The sequence below is a fragment of the Zootoca vivipara genome, chromosome 12, assembly GCF_963506605.1.
Source record: "Zootoca vivipara chromosome 12, rZooViv1.1, whole genome shotgun sequence".
Lineage (NCBI taxonomy): Eukaryota > Metazoa > Chordata > Lepidosauria > Squamata > Lacertidae > Zootoca > Zootoca vivipara.
Genome location: NC_083287.1, coordinates 1,707,487 through 1,729,064, shown reverse-complemented (window position 1 = coordinate 1,729,064; position 21,578 = coordinate 1,707,487). Strand labels below are relative to the sequence as shown.

The following is a 21,578-nucleotide window of genomic DNA, read 5'->3' as shown; positions in this document are numbered from 1 at the left end:
GGGGACCAGTTAATAGATCATTAGGGGTGGTAAATAAGGATATTGATTGATTATATGTGACTGACATCTAGTAATTTGCAGAGCAGCAGGTTCAGCAGGTGGCACAGCGTGTGGGAGAGAGCAGCAGGTATTGTCAACCTTTTGGCTGTTGAGATTTCATTTAGTTTGCATGAGTCTGTAAATGGATAGTATATATTATATCTATCTATCTATCTATCTATCATCTATCTATCTATCTATCTATCTATCTATCTATATATATATAATATCTATCTATATAGACTTTCATTCAAGGGGGATCTCCCAGTAAGAGACAGACCTGAGCAACGCTGCTTTGCTCTGGGGCCAGGTGACTGTGGCATCCTAGGCCTTCAGGGCTCATTCAGGGACATTGTTTTGCTTCTAAATCTCAAGATTATATCATGATTGTTCGCATTATGAATTAGTGACTTGAATTTTTGTGCAAACCTTTATATGCAAGGCCACAGTGTGACTGAAGGTAAATAACCTCCTTTAACAAATCAGAAAGAAACAGATAAATAATTAAAATAATGCACTAATCAAAGTTGTTTAGTCATTTAGTCATGTCCGACTCTTCGTGACCCCATGGACCAGAGCACGCCAGGCACTCCTGTCTTCCATTGCCTCCCGCAGTTTGGTCAGACTCATGTTTGTGGCTTTGAGAACACTGTCCAACCACCTCGTCTTCTGTCATCCCCTTCTCCCTGTGCCCTCCATCTTTCCCAACATCAGGGTAAATATAAAGGTTGTAAACACCTTTAGAGAGTTCTCCCTCAGGGAGAATGATGCTGAATATTTATTCTTATTTGCCACAAAATATTTCTATTTACCGGTAGTCTCTTGAATTTTTATCACAACTTTTTTCCATATTTGAGCATAGTCACTTGGCTTATTTCTCTTATACAAAATAATTTAATAAATTGATGACAATAACGTTTATGGTTTATTCTTTCAAATAGGTTTTTTAAAAATCTTAAGCCACGCCTTTGACTTCTGAGCCAATTGTTTTAAAAATATCTATTTAAAAGTATTTAAATACAGTGGTGCCTCGCTTAACGAATGCCCTGCTTAATGAAATTTCCGCTTAACGAAAGGATTTTTCAAGCGGAGGTTGCCTCGCTAGACGAATTCATTTTACGAAAAATTCGTCTAGCGAATCGCGGTTTCCCATAGGAATGCATTGAAATTCAATTAATGTGTTCCTATGGGCAAAAAAATTTTTTCAAAAAAAAATTCAATGCATTCCTATGGGATTCGCTAGATGAATTTTTCGTTATAAGAAAAGACCCGTGGAACGAATTAAATCCAAACAAAATAACATAATTCTAATATAATATCTTAACTAAATTTAAAAAATCAGTCCAGTAGCACCTTAGAGACGCTGTGATCACTAAAAGTCAGCATGGGTTTCTGAAAAATAAGTCATGTCAGACTAATCTGATCTCATTTTTTGACAGAATTACAAGCCTGGTAGATGAAGGGAATGCTGTGGATGTAGCCTATCTTGATTTCAGCAAGGCCTTTGACAAGGTGCCCCATGATATTCTTGTAAAGAAGCTGGTAAAATGCAGGCTAGACAATGATACCATTCAGTGGATTTGTAACTGGCTGACTGACCGAAGCCAAAGGGTGTTCATCAATGGCTCCTCCTCATCCTGGAGAGAAGTGACTAGTGGGGTGCCACAGGGTTCTGTCTTGGGCCCAGTCTTATTCAACATCTTTATCAATGACTTGGATGATGGGCTTGAGGGCATCCTGAGCAAGTTTGCTTGTTGTTGTTGTTTGTTGTTGTTGTTTAGTCGTTTAGTCGTGTCCGACTCTTCGTGACCCCATGGACCATAGCACGCCAGGCACTCCTGTCTTCCACTGCCTCCCGCAATTTGGTCAAACTCATGTTCGTAGCTTCGAGAACACTGTCCAACCATCTTGTCCTCTGTCGTCCCCTTCTCCTAGTGCCCTCAATCTTTCCCAACATCAGGGTCTTTTCCAAGGATTCTTCTCTTCTCATGAGGTGGCCAAAGTATTGGAGCCTGAGCTTCACGATCTGTCCTTCCAGGGAGCACTCAGGGCTGATTTCCTTAAGAATGGATAGGTTTGATCTTCTTGCAGTCCATGGGACTCTCAAGAGTCTCCTCCAGCACCATAATTCAAAAGCATCAATTCTTCGGCGATCAGCCTTCTTTATGGTCCAGCTCTCACTTCCATACATCACTACTGGGAAAACCATAGCTTTAACTATACGGACCTTTGTCGGCAAGGTGATGTCTCTGCTTTTTAAGATGCTGTCTAGGTTTGTCATTGCTTTTCTCCCAAGAAGCAGGCGTCTTTTAATTTCGTGACTGCTGTCACCATCTGCAGTGATCAAGGAGCCCAAGAAAGTAAAATCTCTCACTGCCTCCATTTCTTCCCCTTCTATTTGCCAGGAGGTGATGGGACCAGTGGCCACGATCTTGGTTTTTTTGATGTTGAGCTTCAGACCATATTTTGCGCTCTCCTCTTTCACCCTCATTAAAAGGTTCTTTAATTCCTCCTCGCTTTCTGCCATCAAGGTTGTGTCATCTGCATATCTGAGGTTGTTGATATTTCTTCCGGCAATCTTAATTCCGGCTTGGGATTCATCTAGTCCAGCCTTTCGCATGATGAATTCTGCATATAAGTTAAATAAGCAGGGAGACAATATACAACCTTGTCGTACTCCTTTCCCAATTTTGAACCACTCAGTTGTTCCATATCCAGTTCTAACTGTAGCTTCTTGTCCCACATAGAGATTTCTCAGGAGACAGATGAGGTGATCAGGCACTCCCATTTCTTTAAGAACTTGCCATAGTTTGCTGTGGTCGACACAGTCAAAGGCTTTTGCATAGTCAATGAAGCAGAAGTAGACGTTTTTCTGGAACTCTCTAGCTTTCTCCATAATCCAGCACATGTTTGCTATTTGGTCTCTGGTTCCTCTGCCCTTTCGAAATCCAGCTTGCACTTCTGGGAGTTCTCGGTCCACATACTGCCTAAGCCTGCCTTGTAGAATTTTAAGCATAACCTTGCTAGCGTGTGAAATGAGCGCAATTGTGCGGTAATTGGAGCATTCTTTGGCACTGCCCTTCTTTGGAATTGGGATGTAGACTGATCTTCTCCAATCCTCTGGCCATTGCTGAGTTTTCCAAACTTGCTGGCATATTGGGTGTAGCACCTTAACAACATCATCTTTTAAAATTTTAAATAGTTCAGCTGGAATATCATCACTTCCACTGGCCTTGTTATTAGCAGTGCTTTCTAAGGCCCATTTGACTTCACTCTCCAAGATGTCTGGCTCAAGGTCAGCAACCACACTACCTGGGGTGTACGAGACCTCCATATCTTTCTGGTATAATTCCTCTGTGTATTCTTGCCACCTCTTCTTGATGTCTTCTGCTTCTGTTAGGTCCTTACCACTTTTGTCCTTGATTATGGTAATCTTTGTACGAAATGTTCCTTTCATATCTCCAATTTTCTTGAACAGATCTCTGGTTTTCCCCATTCTATTGTTTTCCTCTATTTCTTTGCATTGCTCATTTAAGAAGACCCTCTTGTCTCTCCTTGCTGTTTTTTGGAAATCTGCATTCAGTTTCCTGTATCTTTCCCTATCTCCCTTGCATTTTGCTTGCCTCCTCTCCTCCGCTATTTGTAAGGCCTCGTTGGACAGCCATTTTGCTTTCTTGCATTTCCTTTTCCTTGGGATGGTTTTCGTTGCTGCCTCCTGTATAATGTTACGAGCCTCCATCCATAGTTCTTCAGGCACTCTGTCCACCAAATCTAAATCCTTAAACCTGTTCCTCACTTCCACTGTGTATTCATAAGGGATTTGATTCAGATTGTATCTTACTGGCCCAGTGGTTTTTCCTACTTTCTTCAGTTTAAGCTGGAATTTTGCTATAAGAAGCTGATGATCTGAGTTACAGTCAGCTCCAGGTCTTGTTTTTGCTGACTGTATAGAGCTTCTCCATCTTTGGCTGCAGAGAATATAATCAATCTGATTTCGATGCTGCCCATTTGGTGATATCCATGTGTAGAGTCGTCTCTTGTGTTGTTGGAAGAGAGTGTTTGTGATGACCAGCTTGTTTGCAGATGACACCAAATTGGGAGGGGTGGCTAATACCCCAGAGGACAGGATCACACTTCAAATTGACCTTAACAGATTAGACAACTGGGCCAAAGCAAACAAGATGAATTTAACAAGGAGAAATGTTAAGTACTACACTTGGGCAAAAATAATGAAAGGCACAAATACAGGATGGGTGACACCCGGCTTGAGAGCAGTACATGTGAAAAGGATCTAGGAGTCTTGGTAGACCACGAACTTGACATGAGTTAACAGTGTGATGCAGCAGCTAAAAAAGCCAATGCAATTCTGGGCTGCATCAATAGGAGTATAGCATCTAGATCAAGGGAAGTAATAGTACCACGGTATTCCGCTCTGGTCAGACCTCACCTGGAATACTGTGTCCAGTTCTGGGCACCACAGTTCAAGAAGGATACTGACAAGCTGGAACGTGTCCAGAGGAGGGAAACCAAAATGGTCAAAGGCCTGGAAATGATGCCTTATGAGGAACGGCTTAGGGAGCTGGGTATGTTTAGCCTGGAGAAGAAAAGGTTAAGGGGTGATATGATAGCCATGTTCAAATCTATAAAAGGATGTCATATAGAGGAGGGAGAAAGGTTGTTTTCTGCTGCGCCAGAGAAGCGGACACGGAGCAATGGATTCAAACTACAAGAAAGAAGATTCCACCTAAACATTAGGAAGAACTTCCTGACAGTAAGAGCTGTTCGGCAGTGGAATTTGCTACCAAGGAGTGTGGTGGAGTCTTCTTCTTTGGAGGTCTTTAAGCAGAGGCTTGACAGGCATATGTCAAGAATGCTTTGGTGGTGTTTCGTGCTTGGCAGGGGGTTGGACTGGATGGCCCTTGTGGTCTCTTCCAACTCTATGATTCCAAGTTTGTCATTGGTATGGGCTTTCATGTGCATGCACACTTCTTCAGATACACTGAAACATCTGGTACGCAGGCTGAGACCCTACCTGCCCGCGGACTGTCTTGCCAGAGTGGTGCATGCTCTAGTTATCTCTCGCTTGGACTACTGCAATGCGCTCTATGTGGGGCTACCTTTGAAGGTGACCCAGAAACTACAACTAATCCAGAATGTGGCAGCTAGACTGGTGACTGGGGGGCAGCCGCTGAGACCATGTAACACCAGTCCTGAAAGACCTACATTGGCTCCCAGTATGTTTCCGAGCACAATTCAAAGTGTTGGTGCTGACCTTTAAAGCCCTAAACGGCCTCTGCCCAGTGTACCTGATGGAGCATCTCCACCCCCATCGTTCTTCCCAGACAATGAGGTCCAGCTCTGAGGGCCTTCTGGCGGTTCCCTCATTGCGAGAAGCAAAGCTACAGGGAAGCAGACAGAGGGCCTTCTCGGTAGTGGCACCCACCCTGTGGAATGCCCTCCCACATAAGATGTCAAAGAGATAAACAACTACCTGACATTTAGAAAACATCTGAAGGCAGCCCTGTTGAGGGAAGTTTTTAATGTGTGACATTTTAATGTATTTTAATCTTTGTTGGAAGCCGCCCAGAGTGACTGGTGAAACCCATCTGAATGGGCGAAGTACAAATATATTATTATTATTATTATTATTATTATTATTATTATTATTATGGAATGATTTTTTAAATTTTGTTTTGACTATGGCAGACCAACATGGCTACCTACCTGTAACTAAATCTCTTAACTGTTCTTCATGCCTCATTAGCATATTCTGAATCTGATTTAGTATTTTAACTTCTGATATTTTAAAGTACAGTTGCAGTTTTTTCTTGATTTTCTTGTTTTCTTGTATTTGAGAATTTTGGTTTTTTTTTACAATCAAACAGGATATAATTTTTTATGAAATAAATAAATATTGTTTAAAAGCAGGTCCCATTCAATAGGACTTTATTATGAGTAAAGTTGCTAAGAGTGTGGTCTTAAATAGGAATATAAGAAACTAATGGAGCAGAATCCATTACCATAATTTAAAGAGTCTCCAGTTTACAGCCTAAGGTTATATTTTCACTAAATGTGCCTGCTGGTTTACATTAGTTAGTGATATTGAAAGGTCTGTATTATTTTCAGCAAGCTGTTGAAAATATGTTTCCATTGCATACTGCAATTAAATATGATCCAATTGTCCCTATCTTCAAAGTTCCATCCCTATTTTTTGCAACATCTCCTTCATAAACCCCTATACAAGCTTTTGAGGAGATTTGGAAGGTGGTTTTTTAAAATAGTGACAAATCATTTCTGTTAAAAAATTGTAGAGACTAAGTTTGTGCTCCAATTGTGTGCAGTGCTAAAATACAAAGTTTTATGGGACCACAAAGTGTTGGGGGTTTTTCATTAAAAAAAAGCAGAAGATCTCTGTTATACTAAATGTTTCCAGTTGAGAGGGATGTTGGTACATTTAGTTTCTGGTTCAAACTCAATTGTATGCTGGATTATCTTCCAAGGTTCAGTATGCACAAACATTCTCAATTAATTTTTACTAGATGAAATACTTAGTAAACAAAAATGTTCAATTCATGGTGTTTGTTTTTAAAGCATCTGCAAACTGCTAACAAGGTGTCAGGGAGAATTTTATATTAAAAGAAGAGAGTGCTCTTTGGCCACTGTTAACTCAGCACTCTGGTATACAAGGATAATTTGCAGGCTATGGGCTGCAGAAAATTATCTTTTGGATCCGAGGCCAAATTTAGCCTTGTTCAGATTTTAGCACTATGCCCTTGAAGTCATGAGCGTGGCTACAGCTGCCATTCTTTGGATTTGTGCTCTCTCCTCCGGCCCTATGTTATGGCTCGGAGAGGGGGGGTGAATCCTGTCCCTCGGGCGCAAGTATGAACCTGCAAACACCTAAGGAAGCGCAGGATGCACACAGCCGCGCCAAGACTTCTTTGGAAAAGACATCAGAGAACAATGTTGTGCTGGTATATCCTTAGCCAACAGAAGGCACAGGCCTTTTTGTGTTTTTCAGTCCATGTTCTTTGGACACTGTTCCAGAAGAAATGACTACTGCAAACAGAAGAGCTTTTAGCAATATCAAGTGCTGGACTCACAGGTGTTCTGCTGGGGCCATGGGACTCCGAGTGTTCGCATCCCTGATGTGGAGACTCAGGTGTGTCTCTTGGAGATGCTGCACAGCCGCCTCCTGCGAAGGCAACCCACCTCGCTCCCGAAATCTTCTCCGGCGGCTTCCTGGTCCGGATCCAAGACCCAAAAGGAGGCGCCCCCATACTCGGCCCTCCAGATGTTTTGGGACTGCAATTCCCATCACCCATGACCACTGGTCCTGTTAGCCAGGGATGATGGGAGTTGTAGTCCCAAAACAGCTGGAGAGAGAGAGAGAGAGATCCGGTCCACGTCTTTCTGTTTGCCTCTCCCGTCACATTTTGCTGTTAGAAATCGTATCCCCATTGGTTGCCGACTACACTCCGGGTTTTGCATGTGCTCCCTCCTCACCTGCATTTCTCCGCTCGGTGCCCGGGATTGGGGCGGCGGCAGGGGGGGGGCTCGCGATTGGCTGCAGCCAGACGGCAGGCATCCCTGCTGCCAACAAAAGGAGACGCGGAGGAGCCCCGAGTCCGGCGGAGGAGAGGCAGGCAGGCATTTCCCCTGGAAGAAGAGAGACGAGGCAAGGGCGGACCAGGTAACTGCCGAGGGAGGGGCCATTGCTGTCTGACCGGCTGCCTTGCCAGCCTCCAGTTTCTCAGGTGTTCGTTTCCCCGGGCGAAAAGGTCAGTCCTTGGGCTGTGGCTGGAGTTGCCTTTTTCACAGCTTAACTCCCAGTGAATCTAGATTCCCAAAGGCTGCCTCTTGCAGCAAAAAAAAAAAAGGCGGACTGGGACATTAGACTGATAAATTTGTTACTGGACGAGCAAGCTGCCAAATAAATGAATAAGCTGCAGTTCTGTTTTATGTCAATAAATGACGCTGATTCATACAAGTAACAGCTATGTCGGCAGTGTATCTGATCTTTTCTTAAGGTGCGTTGCCTTCCGTTGAGTTTTTCATTTTTTCTGAGCACAGTCAGTGATCCAGCATGTTGGCAAGAAACAAAAGGAGCATGTGGGTGCTACAGTACTCTTCACTAGCGAGCCTGTCACGTTCCCTTATTTGTTTGTGTGTGTGATAAATGGGGCAGTGGAGGTTCTATAAGAACTTGACAAACACTAGCTAGTTTTGTGATTGCAAAATGATAGGTTATCCCATTTCTGTTGGATATTCCGTTTGGACTTAAAGAGGATTGAATGGCACATACAATGAAAGAGAAAGAGAAAATAGGAAAAGCTCCTCAACTAAGAAATGTGAAAGAAAGGCGTCAGAGCTGTCAAAGCTAGGAGAATATCTAGCTGAGACAACAGAAAGTAAAAGTCTGAGCATTTTTAGATCCAGGTTTAACAAATTACATCCTAGCTTTTGTTGTTATTCATTTGCTTAGAAAACGTTGCAAACTCAGTTTATGGAAAAACCCAGAACAAAAATAGACCCAGGTCGTCGTCTTCTTTGGCGATCACTCATAGCCAAGTAAGATTGTCTTCCATAAACACGTTTTTAACAATGGGTCTGTAAATGACTGTGGAAGCCCATTCTGGATCCACTCGTCCTTCCACAGTGGGGACATTGGTTTCCAGGCAGGAGTTGATCACGGTGTGGATTTGCCAAGCGTCCCTTCCTCTTGGCACGTTTCTCCCTTGCGCCCTGAGATCGAGTTTCTTCAAAGCCCATGACACCTTTGGTAAAGGCTGTTCTCCAACTGGAGCACTCGCAGGCCAGTGTTTCCCAGTTGTCGGTGTCTATACTACATTTTTTAAGATTTGCCTTGAGACAGTCTTTAAACCTCTTTTGTGGACCACCAGCATTACGCTTTCCATTTTAAAGTTCGGTATAGAGTAGTTGCTTTGGAAGACGATCATCAGGCATCTGCACAACATGACCAGTCCAACGAAATTGATGTTGAAGAATCATTGCTTCAACACTGGTGATCTTTGCTTCTTCCAGTACACTGATATTAGTTCGCCTGTCTTCCCAAGTGATGTGTAAAATTTTTTGGAGACACCGTTGATGGAATCTTGCGAGGAGTTGGAGATGGCGTTTATAAGTGGTCCATGTTTCACAAGCATATAGTAATGTTGGTAGTACAATAGCTTTGTAAACAAGCTGCGAATGTCCCGGTCCTCAAACACTCTGCACTTCAATTGGGAGAAAGCCGCACTCAGAGCTCAGTCAATGCTGGATTTCGGCATCAATGTTGGCCCTTGTGGAAAGGTAACTGCCTAGGTAGGAGAAGTGATCAAAATTTTCCAACGTTACACCACTGAGTTGGATTTGTGGCACTGCAGGGGGGTTATTTTGTACTTGTTGGTGCAGCACTTTGGTTTTTTGGATGTTGAGTGATAGGCCAAGCTTTTTGTAAACTTCTGAAAAGATATTTAGGATGGTTTGGTTTGGAGGTCATTCTCTGAGTGTGCACACACTACGTTGTCATCAGCATACTGAAGCTCTATGACGGAAGTTACAGTAACCTTACTTTTTGCTTTCAGCCTGTTCAGATTGAAGTCCTTTCCATCTGTTTGATATATGATTTCTACTCCGGTGGGGAGTTTCCCGTCGACAAAGTGTAGGATCATGGCAATGAAAATAATGAATAGAGTTGGGGAAATAACAGAACCCTGTTTAACACCTGATCCCACTGTGAATAGTTCACTTTGAGAGCCATTGTTATCTGCGATTGTTGCTGTCATATTATCATGGAGGAGCTGAATGATGTTTACAAATTTATCTGGGCAGCCAACTTTCAGAAGGACAGTCCACAGGGCATTACAATTTACAGTGTCGAAAGCCTTAGTCAGGTCAATAAACGCCATATACAGGGGTTAGTTCTGCTCTATGCATTTTTCTTGAAGCTGTTGAGTGGTGAAAATCATGTCCACTGTCCCCCTAGAAGGCCAGAAACCGTTTTGGGATTCAGGAAGGGTCACCTTGGATATTGTTACCAGACGGTTTGCAAAGACCCTTGCAAGAATTTTTTTTTGCCGGCTACAGCTAATAGAGAGATGCCTCGATAGTTTCCACAATCAGTTCTGTACAAGACCCAGGTACAAAGGGATGAGAACAGTATTCTAAGTCACAAGCCTTTTGAAATTGACTCAAAGTCTGTTTTGAGTAGTTGAGGACATTTTTATTTGACGTTTGAATTGGTTGGTATTATAAATGGAAAGCAAAATGTTTATTTTTTTTTAATGGAATGATTGCTGCAAGATGTAGTGTAGCTTGGATGGTATAAAAATGATTAGGCAAATCCATGGAAGAGAACTCTAGCAATAGATGTGAGCAATGACAGGCCAAAATTGAGCCTCCCTCATCAGAGGCAGTTTACCTGTGATTGCTGGGTCCTGAAGCAAGCAAGGCATGGGAATGTGGTGTGCTTGCAAGCTTTCTAGCAACAGCTGGCCGACCATCTTTGAAGACAGAAGACTGGACTCGTTGGAGCCATGTTCTGATGCTGCATGGGTAGGTTGTCCCCCTTAAGTAGCCAACACAGGCAATGTGTGTGTGGTTTTGCTTTAACAAGCGAATGTGTTATAGGGCTATTATCTGTATATATAGAAAAATAGCAGCACTTTTTAAAGTGATTTAAACAATGAGGCCAAGAGGTCACGTTCAGGGGAATGTTTGCATTGCTGGCAGAACAGAAGCCCAATACAGACGAGGCATCACATATTATAAAGGGGGGGGCTTCAGTTTGAAATCCGGCCTCTGTGTTGCCACATGTTGGTAAACATCAGGCCATCGCAAAACAAACCAGGTTCCTTTGCTGATCCTAATGCCCAGAGTCATTTCGAGCTTTGTCTGTCAACAGCAGAACCTTATAACTGGCTCTGTGCTTAACAGGCACCCAGTGCAGATCCCTCAGCACTGCAATGATATGTGCTGGATGAAGGGTTGCCCCCCCCCATCCCTAGAAAAATGTGATCACCCTTTTTTTTTTTAAGAAAAGTGTATCCTGTCCTGTTTTGACTTCACCTATTTGTGCTCCTCGTCGTCATCCAAACTGCATGGGCAGAAGGTGGGTCTGGTTGGACGAGGAGAGCAGGAGGTTGTGCTTGCAGAGGCTGGGTCCATGCAGAGGAGAGCCAGGAGTCAGAGTGACAGTTGTTATGCGCAGAGGGTGGGGTTTGGCCGGGAGAAGGAGTTTGAGGGAAAAGGGCTGAGTTGGGTCAGACACAGAGGGTCCTGGTGGAAAGCAAACTGTACATGGTAGATGCAATATTTTCTTACAGTTGTCATTTTTTTCATTGAATAAACCACTGTAAACCCCATGTGCCATTGTAATGTAATGCTTTGAAGTCATTCTGCACTATTTTTGCACCCCAAAATTTTAGCCCCACAATTCCCACCCCCAACCTGCACCATCATTATTTACAGAGCTTTATTTACCCATGAAGCAGTCTGTATATTTAGGATTCCTGCTCTTGTAATTGTTATGTTGTAACGCACATAATGCAATTCCAGTTGGAGTGCTCAAACTGATTTGAAATGTCAAAAATCTTCTAAGTATCAAACAGGGTGCATTGCACCTGCATTGCATTCCCTGCTATATCATTTCTCTCATCATAAGCTGACGCCAAATGTCAAGTAAGATCAGCTGCAAAACATGTTTTCAGGCATTTAACCAAGTATCTTCCACTTTTCTAAAGACCAACCAACAAACCACGAATAGTGTAATTGTACAGGGTGTCTCATAAAGACACAGGAGACCAGCTCCAGGAAAACGGAGTTTGTGTGGAGAGAGAGTAATTTCAAATATCCAAGAAGATAAGCCTTGCTGAGCATGCACATGACACTGTACCTTGGTTCTTGAATGGAATCTGTTCTGGAAGTCCATTCAACTTTCGAAAACCAAGGTACAGCTTCCAGTTGGCTGCATGAGCTTCCTGCACTCAATCGGAAGCTGCATAAGCCACGTCGGACGCTCGGCTTCCAAAAAACTTTTGCAAACTGGAACACTCACTTCCAGGTTTGCGGCGTTCGGGAGCCAAAATGTTTGAGACGCAAGGCATTAGATAACCAAGGTATGACTGTACAACTATTTGGATGTATCATTTGTTTTCGTATTTGTTTTTGGAGCAAGTTCTGTTAGTAAAGCTTTTGAATCATATTTTATTCCAGTTGCTTATTCATCCTATTGCTTCAAGCTGTACAATATTAATATCTGCAAAACAAATTGCATTGCTTTTGTGGCAAAGATGACGTGTTAGAGCACATAATCATGGACTGGAGACAAGAAGGTCTACTTTGCTGCCTTCATTCCATCATCAAGTAGTTGGGCAGCAGACCTATTCTAAGTGGTATGGTGCTTCCTAACATGTTACCTGCTGAATGGGATCTTGCAGCTTCCAGAAGTCTACTGTGACAACGGATAAAATCATGCACGTCCGCAACAACTTTGATGCTCTTGTTGTGACAGGTCCTGAGGAAGTGCACAGTGTGCCATAGGCTTGCCATACCTCAGGAAAATTCCTGACATGTCCTTGTTTTGGGGTGCAAAAATGGCATTGGGGGAATTTTGCAGGTGTCAGGGTTTATTTAAAAAACATGGCAACCCTAGTGTGCCGTCTAGTCTGGTTTCGTAAGAGCAGTTTCAGGTTCTCAGTCCTCAGGATGTGGATAAGGTGCTTGCAGCAGTTTAGGAGGTCACATGCCCTCTTAATCCTTGCATGCTGTGACAAATTTGAGCTAGCTAGGGATGGGGCTGACCAGCAGGGTTTGGTGAGCACATAATTGCATGAACAGGTGGTAGCACAACTGTTCCTTATGGAACAACAACACTGGACCCAGAGATACAGGGCAGTTATTTCCTGGACACAAATGAGCGCTTCTTAAGCAAGGGGTTTCAGGTGGTAGAAGCTACTTTATGGTTTAGATGCACCCGGTATTTCTGCTGTCCCAGTGAATGAACCACTTTTGTTCTGAGGAGCTCAATCATGGATGCTGCATTGTTACTTTTCAGTGCCTCCAATTTAAACTTGTCCAAAAATGACCATGGTGAGGTTCCTTTTTATTTCTTTTGCACAGTCCAGGAGAATGTGAAGCTGGATTCCCTGTTGCAGCCAAAATGTCACATTTTATGTTGCAGTAATGAAATGCTTGAAATGTTAATCTGTGTTCTGCTAGTGCAGGTCCAGACTACCAGTTGTGTTAACAGAGACAACATGGTGCTGGAAAAGAACAGAAACGCATTTGAAATGCATGATGCTCAAGAGGAGGGGTCAGCAACCTTTTCCAGCCATGGGCCGGTCCACCGTCCCTCAGACCATGTGATGCGCCGGACTATATTTTGGAAAAAAATATATGAATGAATTCCTATGCCCCACAAATAACCCAGATATGCATTTTAAATAAAAAGGCACATTCTACTCGTGTAAAAACATGCTGATTCCCAGACCGTCCATGGACCGGATTGAGAAGGCGATTGGGCTGCATCTGGCCCCTGGGTCTTGGGTTGCCTACCCCTGCTCAAGAGCTATATGCAGAAATATGGGCTGTTAATTTTCAGGAACAATATATTTGTATATAATTCTTTAGTAAGCTGAATGTGTGTGCCGAGAGTTCTTTTCCTTTACTTTTTTCCTGGCCTTGGCCATCCCAATTTCAGTGCTGTGTGAATCGGCCATTCATTGACACTTTCAGCTGGGTTTTGCCAGCTCTCTTGTCATTACGTTGTATTACTAGTAATAGTTGGCATTTATATTTAGGGTGTCTGAAGCACATTCTGTGCATTATTTCAGTAATCTTCCCATGCTGCCAGCAGCCTTAATTCATGCAATTCTCCTTTTAAAAGCCTGCACTTTTCTGTATAGGTTTTCTATATCCCACTTTGAGCCCAATAAAACATTTTTCTTCTAGTCTATCAGAAGGAATTCTTGCCATTAATTATTAGTGCCAGTTTGAACTGGTAACCTTTTGCCTTGACATGCTTTAAACATTTGTCCCAGAGGACAGGATCACACTTCAAAATGACCTTAACAGATTAGACAAATGGGCCAAAGCAAACAAGATGAATTTTAACAAAGAGAAATGTAAAGTACTGCACTTGGGCAAAAAATAAAATAAAAGGCACAAATACAGGATGGGAGACACCTGGCTTGAGAGAGTAGTACATGTGAAAAGGATCTAGGAGTCTTGGTAGACCACCAACTTGACATGAGTCAGCAGTGTGATGCAGCAGCTAAAAAAGCCAATGCAATTATGGGCTGCATCAATAGGAGTATAGCATCTAGATCAAGGGAAGTAATAGTACCACTGTATTCTGCTCTGGTCAGACCTCACCTGGAGTACTGTGTCCAGTTCTGGGCACCACAGTTCAAGAAGGATACTGACAAGCTGGAACGTGTCCAGAGGAGGGCAACCAAAATGGTCAATGGCCCGGAAACAATGCCTTATGAGGAACTGCTTAGGGAGCTGGGTATGTTTACCCTGGAGAAGAGAAGGTTAAGGGGTGATATGATAGCCATGTTCAAATATATAAAAGGATGTCATATAGAGGAGGGAGAAAGGTTGTTTTCTGCTACTCCAGAGAAGCGGACACGGAGCAATGGATTCAAACTACAAGAAAGAAGATTCCACCTAAACATTAGGAAGAACTTCCTGACAGTAAGAGCTGTTCAACAGTGGAATTTGCTGCCAATGAGTGTGGTGGAGTCTCCTTCTTTGGAGGTCATTTTCAGGAACACGTGTGGGTGGGGAGTCTTATTTTTGAAACTTACAGTAGAGGAGTCAGGGTTGGGACAGGGCAGGTGAGGGGTCTCTGAAGGGAGACTCTGAAGGTCCATTTAACAGAAAAAGGTCCATTTAACACAAAAACCCACAGCAGCACATGGCCAGGCCAGCTAGTTATATATAAAAGTCAAGATTCCTTGTGCTCTGCTCTGCCTTTCTCCCCACCCAGGGCAGCCCTGCCCTCCTCCTGCCCCTTGGCAGCAGCAGCCTATCCCTCTCACCTGATGTCCAGCAGCTGCTAGGAGCTGCCCAAGGGAGGAGGTCGGCAGCAGCCATGGAGAGGCAATGGATGATCCCTCGCTGCCGCTGCTGCTCAGGACAAACACCGGCTCATCCTTCTCTCTGAGCTCAGTGGTGGCAGCGGTGGTGGGGGAAATAGGGACATTCCGGGATCAAATCAGAAGCCCGGTGGCTTTTGTTATTGTGGGACTGTCCGTGGGAATTTGGAGGGTATGATATACTACTTACAAAGTCTGCCGTGTGCCTAACTTTCTGAAAGTGAGGATTAAAAGCATGGAGAAGGATCACGGTGCTTGTTCCTTCTTCAGTGAATTCTGTTGAAAAGCCTTTCCTTTCCTCTGTCCTCCAGAACTTGGAAAAATTGACCAAGAGATCCATAAATACAATACCCCGGGATTCTCTGGCTGCCTGTCCAGAGTCCAATTCAACCAGATTTCCCCGCTCAAGGCAGCTTTGAGAGCCACAAACATCTCCTCTCACATCCACACAGAAGGAGAACTTGTGGAATCCAACTGTGGTGCAAACCCACAAACCATCCAACCAATGTCTTCCGCAACGGATCCGTGGCATTCCGATTCAGGTAAGTTGAGACCGGATGAGAAAATCCTGAAATCAATCCCTGAAGCTGCTTCCAGAATGTAGGGTTAGACTATAACTCACCATCTGTTATGATGGTGAGATTAGAATAATAGTGAACATTTTCTCTCTCTCTCTCTCTCACACGCACACACACGCACACACACACACACACTGACAATTTAACTTCTAAACTATAATGGCTTAAGTATCCATTATAGTTTATTCTTTCATTGCTGCTATAGGTTTATGACTACTGCATTTATCTTAAAGACACTAACCTCCAGTGTGAAGCAGTGGCAGATTGACCTGTGGGTTGTCTTGTGGGCACGTAATTGTTGTTTTACTGGTGCTTCTAATTTTGATAAATGCAATGAATGCAAGTTCAGAAAATTGGCATAGATTTGTCTTTCTTGGTGCTGATAATCATAGCACTTTTTACCAGAATAATCCTTGGAAATGATGAAAAGTGGCAGATCAGTTTTCAGCCAGGTCCACTGCTAGAGTTAGAGCCAATCTGAATATTGCGAGGGACTCTCCCCTCCCCCGCTTTCCCTTAGCTGCTGCAAGGGCAGGGAGGCACCATTGGCACAGAAGAAACCTGGAGGCTTCTTCAGGTCACCTAAGGAAGCCCTTTGAGGAGGTTGTTGCCCCCAGGCAAGCTCAGATCCCCACCCCAAATTCCCTGTTATCTCAGGGCTGAAGCCTCACATTTCCAGAGATAACGTCTATTTTGACTTTATAAATACAGCTTCTGTGACCATGTTCATATTCTGCTGCGGTGCCAAATGGTTATCTCAAAGCATGAAATTGTTTTGTAATTGCCCCCCTTTCCCTGTGGCCCTGGTGACTTTCTGTGCTGGCGATGGAGGAGCTGCAGGACTCAGCCAGCGTCTCTTCCTTTCTGAAGATGGACGCAGGGCCAAGCAGCCCCTGGCTTCCCTTCAGAACTGCGTCCTGTGTTTAAGTAGATGAGGCAAAGGAATCATGAGTTAAAATAATAATTGGTTTTACATGTAGATTTTAATTGTCATCAAATTCAAAACCATCAGGGAATTGCATACAAACACACAATTGTTTTTGTTTATGGAGTAGAAAAACACAAAGATTTCAAAGATACACCAATGCAAAATTTCCCGTTCTTAAAATAACTATACTTTTTTAAAAAAAAACAAATTAATCCTATCCTTAACTTCTTTGTCTGCCTTTTTTCGTGTAGTAATATACAAACTTGAGTGAAAGACACGCTGCACCAGGAAATAAAAAAAGAAAGACTGCTAAATTTGTAGAGAGCAAAAATAACTGATTCTGCTTTCCACATAGATAGCAGCCTCACTGCAGCCATGCTTTAAACAACCAGCACATACGGACTATTAGAGATTTCAGTTTCCAAAGGAGTAGCTGCATTTGTTGTTTTCTCAAGTGCAAAAAATCGAACCATGTTCAGGTGAAGTGGCTTAGAGGGAAGACTTATTTTATTATTCGGCTGTCTCCAGTGGCGAACATTGCCTTTTGGCTGCTCGGGGTGGCAAATGTGGAGGCACCCCCTGGGGGCGAGGCATTGCTCCGCAGCATGCATACATCCTGACATCATGACGAACGGTGCATGCACAAATGGCGCTGCTGCTCCCGTGGCGACCTTGCAATCTGCCGAGCAAGCGACGACTCGTGGGGCTGCCGCGTGCAAACAGCACACGTAAGGCTGCCCTGTCCGTGCTGCTTTTTGCACAGAAAACCTTTAGATCAGTTCCTGAAATCTCTAGGTTGGCTCAGAAACATTCGTTCCTGGGTTTTGCTGCCAGTCAGCAGAGCATATAGATGGACCCAGTGGTCTCCTTTGGGATAAGGCAGTTTTCTACATTCCTCCTCCATGCGCCATCCAGGATAGCAAAAGCACACATGTGCTGAAATGTTTGCAATAGCTCCATTCAATTAATTGGTTTAAAAGCAAGAGTTGAATCAACTTAAAATTATTTAATGAGTGGATGGCCCCAATTTCTTCTCATGGGAATACATGAGAGCAAGCTTGATCTCTGGCTCAGCTTTAGCAGCTCTGTTCTTTGGATCCCAAATGACTTAATGATGGCACTTGAATTTCCCATAAATCTTCCCTAATGGAAAGGAGTAGGAAAGAGAGCTTCAATCTTGCCTGGTTCTTGGATGCAATAACACCCCCCCCCCCACACACACACACAACCTTTCTCCTCCTGCCCAACTTAATGGCAATATATACTCCACCCCAGACACTTCATCAGGAGCTACAGACAGTTGAGGCTCAGCTGCCTGCCAAAGCCATAAATTCTAGCAGCCCTCCCTGAGAGACCTGGGCATTTCAAGCTGCTCTGTGCAGCTCTGAGCAGAATTTTAATGCCACAGAGCAGCAGGAAGATGAGGATAAGCAAAGGCAGGCGCTGCTCTCCCATGGAAAAGATCATTCCTAGAAATTCTGCCTATGTGGAGTTATCGGGAACAATTTCAGAAGGGAGGGAGAAGGCATGGTAATAGCTATTTCCTTGGTGCGTCTCTGGATCTCCCTTACCCTCTCACACACACACGCTATAATGGGGGGGGAGCCACTTTCTCTAACTGCTGTTTCAAGCCTTCTGAAATTGAAGCTAATTTGGTCCTCTAGAAAGCTGGGTATATTTAAAATAAATACAAGCAATATATAAATATATGTACCTGAAGAGAGATTGGTGTTAGTACTGTATTTAAAACAGTTAGTATTCTGCCACTAAATTCACTGGCACATACCCTCCAACATTTCTCAGATGAATATAGGGACATCCCATTCCATAATGATAATTTTACTACTTATACCCCACACATCTTACTGGGTTGTGCCAGCCACTCTGGGCAGCTTCCAACATATATAAAAACATGAAACATTAAAAAAAAAAATCCCTATACAGAGGTGCCTAGGGGGTCAGGTAACTCCATCCCCTCCAACATTTCTCCAATGAAAATAGGGACATCCTAAGAAAAAGCAGGACATTCCGAGATCAAATCAGAAACCAGGATGGCTTATCTAAATCGGGGACATCCCTGGAAAATAGGGACACTTGGAGGGTCTGCTGGCAGGGATTTTATTTGTCCCCCCAAATGGCTTTGTTACAGTTCAAGTCTTTGGCCACATACTGTGGGCATCACTTGCTCAAAAGAAACACGAAACAGAACCAGTTCTTGTGGGAAAGTGGATTCCTCATTGGAATACGAATGTTAATGGCAGCATCCAGCTGTATACTTTATTACCACTTCTGTTTGTGTTATTTTAATTAAATATTATTAAGAAGTGGGACCTTGCAACAAACCATTGCAAGTGTATCCCTCCTGTGTGCGAGGGCTACCTGAGTCTTCCAGGGGGTTGAAAAAACATGAGCATTAAAGACAGAAGAGCCTGTCCTATTTTGGGTTTTACTCCTGGTGCAAAATTTATTTTACTTAAACCTCTGTGCCCCGTAAGGCAGTGGAGCATAAAACTGCCTCCAGCATCAAATGCTTGATTTAGCCTGGAAGGACGTCTGAGTGGGACAGAGGGAAAGCACGGGGAATTTTAAGTGAGGGGCTAAATGTCTGAAGGGCCTGGTGTAAATAATAACTTGTGCTTTTTCTTGTGTCCCAGGTGCCGATCTTCCTTACAATGGTCAAGTGATTGGAGGTGGTGTTAACAGGAATTCAGCCATTATTGGAGGTAAGTAAGTACACGTCCCGCCTTTCAGAAGGGAATGTTGATTTCTATGCTGATAAGATATGATGTTTGCAAGTATATTTTAAAATACCTAATTTAAAACACACATATAATTTCCAAGGCTAAGCTAACAAAGAGAAAAGGATTTTCAACTATACTTGTCTTTTGTTTTAAAATGCTTAGTTTCCCAGAACTGTTAGGACAGAGTAGATACTGTAATAAGAAATGGAAATAAATACATTTAATTATGAAGCAGTAAATGACAGGTAGTTTGAATTCTGATGGCATATCCTGCTACATTCAGCATGTAAACTGGCTGTGCTGGGAGCAAACAGCACAGTCTGCATTGGGCATCCCCCCCCCTCCAGCCCTGCATATTGCTGCTCTCTTTGAAGGGAAGTGGGCAGGGCACCGCTATGGCCTTGCATCTGCCACTGCATTTGGGGCCAGGGAGGAATTTGCCCACAGACAAATTGGGCCTGTCTGGGGGTTTTGCCTTCCTCATAGCCTTACCTTCCAAGTTCCGGACTGCAGAATCCGGGACCGGCAGCCATTTGACACCGGAAGTTGTGTCGATGTAACTTCCGGTGTCGCTTTGCCCTTCTATGGGCACCCAAAATGGCTGCCGCCGGCTTCGAAAGTCGCTTGTACGCATGTCAGGAAGTCTGCTGACGCAACTTCCGGTGTCACTCCGCCCATCTATGGGCACCAAAAATGGCCGCTGCCAACACCGGAAGTCACGTCTATGCACTTCCGGACATGCGTAGATGCGACTTTTGAAGCTGGCAGTGGCCATTTTTGGTGCCCATAGAAGGGCAAATCGGAAAGAAAAAAATGGCCGCCGGCAGGAGAAAATAACGGAGAAAAACGGGAGACGAAGTGATACGGGGGACCACCGGGAAAAGGTAAGTAAAAAAAGGGGTTTTCCCAGGGAAAACGGGAGACTTGGCAGCTATGCTCATAGCAACTGTCACAACTTTTGGCAGAAACAGGCATTGGGGACTCAGCTATACAGCTGCAAATAACATGTTTTAAATGTGTTGTAAAGCGCAACATACAAATGTGACACTAGATGGCAAAAGTGAGCTATCCAGGTTCAAATTTCAGGGTACCCCAGTGAAGGCATTGAGGGGGAAGGTTTCTGTCCAAAGGCCCAGATGGTGGCTAATGGGCCATAGATCCCCCCAAATGACAACCTGGCAGGTTTGCCCTATTTGATTTGCATCTTGGGGGGATCCTTAACCCAGGATCAACTGTGGAGTAATCAGCCAGCAATTGAGCTGGTTGATTCAGGATACATCCCCAATGCCTATGCCACACTATAGTTAGAATTAAGAGTGTCATGAAGTGGCTCTCCCAATTTGGCTCTGCAGTGTCAGCCGCACAAGCCCCACTGTACTATTTGCCAGTTAATGGACATGTGTTAAGAACGGAGCAATAAGACGGGAGGCTTTCTCTGTTACCATGAGAGAGACAATATTGTAGCCATGTCATATCAGACAGTATATGAAAACTAAACTGTTTGCTCATTTGTTTTTGAATCTGAAACCTTCCGCCTTTCTCTCTGTGTTAGGTGTCATTGCTGTTGTGATCTTCACCATCCTCTGCACCCTTGTCTTCCTCATTCGCTACATGTTCCGCCACAAGGGAACTTACCACACCAATGAAGCCAAGGGGGCAGAATCGGCAGAGAGCGCTGACGCAGCCATTATGGGCAACGACCCCAATTTTACTGAGACCATTGACGAAAGCAAAAAGGAGTGGCTGATCTGAAACTGGAAGCAGAAAGAAAAGCCGACGGCTGGCTTGGGGGAAGGGGGTGGGGAGGGGGCAGGGAAGACTTTTGCAGTGAGAAGAAGAGAGCTCTCTTGCAGACTCTTCAACAAATCTAGTTTTTAAAAAAGATCAGCACAAGCGGAGGAGCAAGTGACAAACAACCATTAGGACTGGAGGTGCCACAGCATTTCAGAAAAGGACTTTTTAATATTGGTTTACTGTGAATTTGCCCTTCTTGTATCCATCTAAACTAAGAGCATAATTTAAGAGGTTCACACTTGTCAATCACCACCTGTCTTCTTTGTCAGTGGCTGGAGGTGTTCAGAAATACCTGTGGAAACAGGGACCACTTTTCTATATTTTTTTAGAAGCCCTTTAGAATGTAAATACTTCTCTCCTGAGAACAGCAAAGCAATCCTAAAGCCTGAGACCG

General features: G+C 43.8%; 1 protein-coding gene across 1 annotated transcript in view; it reads left to right on the top strand.

Annotated features, from left to right (window-relative positions):
- The window catches only part of CNTNAP2 (contactin associated protein 2), an 869,542-nt gene extending 848,368 nt beyond the window's left edge, over positions 1–21,174 (top strand). Inside the window, exons 22-24 of the mRNA XM_035101355.2 lie at positions 15,455–15,685; positions 19,304–19,372; positions 20,943–21,174. Coding sequence (XP_034957246.2) covers positions 15,455–15,685; positions 19,304–19,372; positions 20,943–21,142 — 500 coding nt within the window. The 3' untranslated portion in view covers positions 21,143–21,174. The remainder of the gene's footprint in view (positions 1–15,454; positions 15,686–19,303; positions 19,373–20,942) is intronic.
- The last annotated feature ends 404 nt before the right edge of the window (positions 21,175–21,578 follow it).